The sequence below is a fragment of the Micropterus dolomieu genome, linkage group LG12 (genome assembly GCF_021292245.1).
Source record: "Micropterus dolomieu isolate WLL.071019.BEF.003 ecotype Adirondacks linkage group LG12, ASM2129224v1, whole genome shotgun sequence".
In the NCBI taxonomy this organism is placed as follows: domain Eukaryota; kingdom Metazoa; phylum Chordata; class Actinopteri; order Centrarchiformes; family Centrarchidae; genus Micropterus; species Micropterus dolomieu.
In genome coordinates this window covers 38,610,488-38,615,747 of record NC_060161.1, presented here as the reverse complement: position 1 = coordinate 38,615,747, position 5,260 = coordinate 38,610,488, and the positions used below count along the sequence as shown (strand labels likewise).

The 5,260-nt window shown below is 41.5% G+C and overlaps 3 protein-coding genes across 4 annotated transcripts in view; 2 read left to right on the top strand and 1 right to left on the bottom strand.

Moving 5' to 3' along the window:
• Positions 1-5,234, bottom strand: part of LOC123980179 (zinc finger protein 271-like) — a 342,908-nt gene extending 337,674 nt beyond the window's left edge. The window contains exon 1 of the mRNA XM_046064436.1: positions 4,974-5,234. Coding sequence (XP_045920392.1) covers positions 4,974-5,042 — 69 coding nt within the window. The 5' untranslated portion in view covers positions 5,043-5,234. The remainder of the gene's footprint in view (positions 1-4,973) is intronic.
• The window catches only part of LOC123980185 (zinc finger protein 260-like), a 672,464-nt gene that overhangs the window by 282,067 nt on the left and 385,137 nt on the right, over positions 1-5,260 (top strand). The gene's annotated exons all lie outside the window — the stretch shown is intronic.
• LOC123980191 (butyrophilin-like protein 2) overlaps positions 1-5,260 on the top strand; it is a 470,636-nt gene that overhangs the window by 233,189 nt on the left and 232,187 nt on the right. The window lies entirely within an intron of this gene.

Below are 5,260 nucleotides of genomic sequence, written 5' to 3'. Positions count from 1 at the left end.
TGCTTGCATCAGACAATATTCTGCTTTTAATGTGAGGTCTCCGGGTCGGATTCAGCCTTGTGCGCGCTCCCGAGCCGACTACAGCGGCAACACGGCAGGTAACGACATGAAGTCCACCAACACCATCAAACAACCGGCTCAGAGCAAAACACAGGCTCCACGTAAGGATACAAAAACAATAAAGTTTTATGTGCTGAAGCCCATCAGACCAAACAGGTTCAGATGATGTTGAGTAAGAACAAAGTGATCATTAGTAAAGCTGGAGAAATACAGAGAAAGTCACGTTAGCTCGCCACCTAACGGCAAGCAGTTGCTAATGTTATCCGGTGCAAAGTTATATAACGTTAGCTTTCCACATTACTTCACCAACTAACGTGACCCATGTTACCATCCTGTGTACCACTGTGTACCTCTCAGTTGCTGTAACTAACTAGACACACATAATATAAAACACTGCAACAAAATGGTCACAACAACCCAGAGGAAGGAAGAGCCGTCCACTAACACTAGTTACAGTAAAGTTACTGACTGTGGTCTAACTGTTATAAAGTGTGACACAATCTTAATATTCAGTCCAGCTCACTAACCGTTTCATTATCATCCAGTACATGTAGCTGTGCTGACATTGCTGAGCCTCTGGTGACAGATTCACAGATAGTAATAATCGTTGCTGAAAGCAGCAGGCGAGCTAACGATGTAGCATGTCGGCTAAATGCAGTAAATGTACCGTGATCATGTGACGAGCATGGATTATTTCAACCTGCAGCTGATAAAACTATTACTGTAACGTTGCAGTGGAAGTTTACGGAGTTTCCAGCTCTGTCTGTCTATAGCTGCTGTCACTCCGCCTTTTTTCGGGAGGATTTCGTCTCTGCCTCTGAGACGGGAACGTTGAAGTAACCTGAACATTTCTGAGTGGAAAGCCACAGCCTGCACACTGTAGTGACAGTGATGGACGATTAACCATAACTTTTCCTTTGATCAAATGCTTAAAATGAAGAACTTTACAAGAGTTGAATGTGGAACCTTTGTTGAATTTACTTTCTTTTGTTTTGTTTGTTAAGAGTAATCAGACCATTTATACCATACAAATTTGAATTCAGGAACAACCAAGTTCCCTTTTACGCTTTATTTTAGAATTAACTTCCACCACTCCCACCAAAGTTCGGACCCAGCCACGTGGGTTAGTTACACTAGCTGAACACCGAGGACATCAACTGACGAACCGAGCCAGGGTTTGTGTTGCGAGTTGTGACGGACATCATGGCAATCACTGGCTGACAAAGCAACCGGCCGACGGCGTGCCAAGCCGTTGTAACCGTGAACCTATGAAACTCAGCCTGCGTTGGGCCGTCCATACGACCTGGCAGCAGTAAGACAAAACAAACTACATTCTGTGGTCAAATTGATGTGCTATATTTTTAATCCTTTAGCCTAAAACTCCTAGCCAAATTTAACTTAGTTATGATCGTATAACTTGCGTTCATTAGTTATGTCGCTCCCTTAGAATCAGATTCTTTCCCACAATAGACCAGTAAATACACATTGAACTCCATTATTCTCATTGATTACATCCTGGTTGTTTAATAGTCATTGTTTTTATGACATTTATTTAACCTCACTTTGTATTCACGTTAGTTAATAAATGTCACCTTAATCACAGGAACTGCGTGTGTGTACTGTTTAAATCCAGGTCACTGGACGGAGGATATACGACTTTGATATGAGACTAACTGATTGATTAAACTGATTCAAAATGATGAGCAATTAACTAACTGGTCACCATTTAATAATTGTGTCATTAAAACCATACCCAAGGAGTCCTGAGACCTTTCTGAATATTAATATTCACCATTTCATTGACTAAGTAGGTTTGCTACAGAATTAATCCGATCAACTTCAAGTTTTCATCAGTGGGAGTGTCCGTGGCATTTCGTCAGCCAAAATCAATGATTTGCCATGAAACAGAAAGTTATTATAACTTCAGTTAGGGATGGGGCTCGAGACTCGGTTCCAAAATTTCTTACAACCAAAAAAATCAATAAGGTTCGAGGTTATCGATACTGCTTTCGAGACTTGCTGGTCTTATCATGTAACATTATGTCTCAAGCGTCAAATGTGATTTAATTTGAAATGCAATGGTTAAAAAAAATCATCAGGCCGCAGTCTCTGCCTGCTCTCTGTCAACTCCCAGACACAGAGGCAGCAGAGCGAGAGGCGGCGCCGTCGCGGTAGAATACGGTGAGGGTTAAATTAGCTCCAAACTACTGTAACGTTAGTTGATGACAGCTACGCTTGTTACTGTAAGTACATGCAATAAAACCTTTGCAAGTAAAAGACAATACTTTATCAATATACCCGTCGGTAAGGTAACGTTAAACATATATAAATGGGTAATTTAATCATCATCACTCATCTTGCATATTTTATACAAGCACAGCTAACGCTAGCTTGGCATTAGCCAAATGTTAAAAACAAGCTAAATAGAAAGCTGTCTGTCTGGAGCACAGACAGGTCTGTTGTCTTAAAAACTCAGCTGCTGGCTGAGACAAACCAGCCGCTCCTCCTTCTTCCTGGTAACGTTACCTGCAGCCAGCGAGAGACGAGGAGGGACTGATGTTATTCTTTCTAAACATCACTCACTACTTGTGATGTCAGATCAAGTTATTGAGTTACTTTGCTGTTATAAACATTAATGTTGCTGCTCTACAAACATTTAGCTGTATTTAAAATATTAAATAAAAACAACCAGGCAGTTAATTTCTACACTTCAATATATGTTTATTTATCACAAGTGATGTGTCATCTCAATATATCGCACACTGAATATTTTCCTCAGACCGTGCAGGTCTACCTCAGGCCTGTTGGGTCTGGTCTTACCAAATAACCATCACTAAATAATAGTAAAGAATCGTAAAACAGTCTCAATAAGGGAATCAATATCAATAAAAATTAACCATCCCTAACTTCAGTATACACACTCACCAAACTTTACATGTAGGGTTAAAGTCCCACCCCGAACACATCCTTGTGCTAACAAACAATGCAATAGCACCACCCACTGGCAACAGGAAGTATTACATTTTACACGGTTATGTACTACTCCCAATATATTTGCCTCACTTGCTTCAAAACAGTCTCAGAGCTTTAAGACAATGATGATGCCATGTTGTGAATCAGATCTCAATCCAATAGAGCACCTTTGGGATGTGGTGGAAGGGGAGATTCACATCATGAATGTGCAGCTGACAAATCTGCAGCAACTACTACATGATGCTATCATGTCAATACGGACTAAAGTCTCATAGGAATGTGTCCAACACCTTGTTGAAAATATGCCACGAAGAATTACCGTACACATGGAAACGTAGTATCAGGTCACTGAAATCCAAACATTTTTGAAAACCCCTGCCAGGGAGAAGATTTTAAGAAATGCTGGTTGCAGTGTTGTTTTGTTGACAGTAAAACCAGAGATTTTGCCTCACGACGTAAAAGTGCGTGCACCATTATCTGCTGTGTTTGATGTCAGATTGTGGGCCACTGTCTGCTTTGTTTACAATATTATTAGGCTCTGATTGACCAACATGGCTTCCATGGCTGCAGTGCACCTGCATAAACAACCTGAACAAAAACAATGTCGCAATTTTGTTTTGGTTCTTGCTGCTCATTGTTTTCATTCCTGAATTAGTTCATAATGCAGAGTGTGGCCTTCAAAGAGAAAAGACTTTGAAGATGAAGTTGGACACACGCGTGCACACACAAACACCTTTCTTTTACACAGACACCATCATCCAACATCAATATGACACATCATTTCAGGGGCAAGGCACCACTGCAGAAAACATGAAGCTCCGAAATGGAGCTGAGTTAGATGGTGAGTAACACTAAACATTAGAAAATCAGTCTATTCCCCCCACCTGCATAGGTCTCATTTACACTGGGGCTGTCCCCAAAACATTTTCCGTTTTTTTCTCCCAAATGTTATTAGCTTGTAACAAGAAATGTTAAATAACAAATGTGAGTAAAATGACAATGTTTTTTTTGGCACAATAAAAAAACAAAAACAAAACCATGCAATGTAAAGTAAATACAGAAAAACAGATCTGCATTATCCCAAAAAATTACATAAGCTAAAAAAACAATTTACTGAATACTGCATTATTATTCCATTCTGAATTGTCACCTGCCACCTGAATTTTGTGTTCCCCTTTATATATATATATAAAGACATTTCCACCATAAATTGGTTCAGAAATGTCTCCAGAATGCAGGAAATTAAGTGTTTAATGCTCAAAATCTTCTGGGGGACGACCTCGAGACCCCCCAATCATTTATTTTGCTATTATTTAAATAGCATCAAAATATCTTCTAGTCTAGCTGCTGACCCCAATATTCTGGATTGTCGCATCTAATCTGAGCCCTAAAGTGTCCCCGCTACTTGTCAACACAAAGTGACGCCCTTTCCCACCTGTAACTTTCGCTGGCTGTTCAAGTCTTTGCAGTGTTGATAACACAACATGTACATGCATACTGTATGTATTAGTGAGTGCAGTGGTGCTTATGTATACTCACTAGACACATTTAGGACTATTACTACGATTCAAGCAGTCTATCTCAAAACAAGCAGCAGTGAAGTTAACATGAAATCCTCCTCACAGATCAATCAGACGGATCATCGATTGTTCTGCGCGCTCCGCCATGAAACGTGCAGCACCGCGCATGCGCCACGCGGGAAAATGCCGACAGTCACAGATAAAGAAAAGAGAAACGCTCGTGAGTTTTTCTTTCAGCTTCCTCTCTTCAAGATGAAAACAGGAATCACGGAGACACTTTGGAAATCAAACCACGTCAACACAAACCCTGGAGCGGGTTTTCAGACTCTGATCTCTAACAACAGAATGAACGGATGATACACGGACCCTCGAGACTCTTCCTCGTGTCTTTAGTCTCGTGATGAAGTCATGAACACTGACCTGAACATCGGCGCTATCAGAGCACGAGGCTGCTGTTTGGCTCCTGTGGTCCGGGTTCTGGTTCTCCATCGTCCTGCAGGTCTCCGCTGTGACTGGTGGACCGTGTTGTCCTGGACCGAGTCTGGATTCTGGTCTCGGAGCTCTTCAGGCTGAGATACAGGAGCGCTGCGGGATCCCGCGGAGTGTTCTCGCGATGTCACGGCGTCTCGCCCCGCCCCTTAGTTACTGTCGCTAAGGCCGTTTAGAAACACGGCTCCTTGATTTCAGGCAGAAGATGAAGTTTAGTT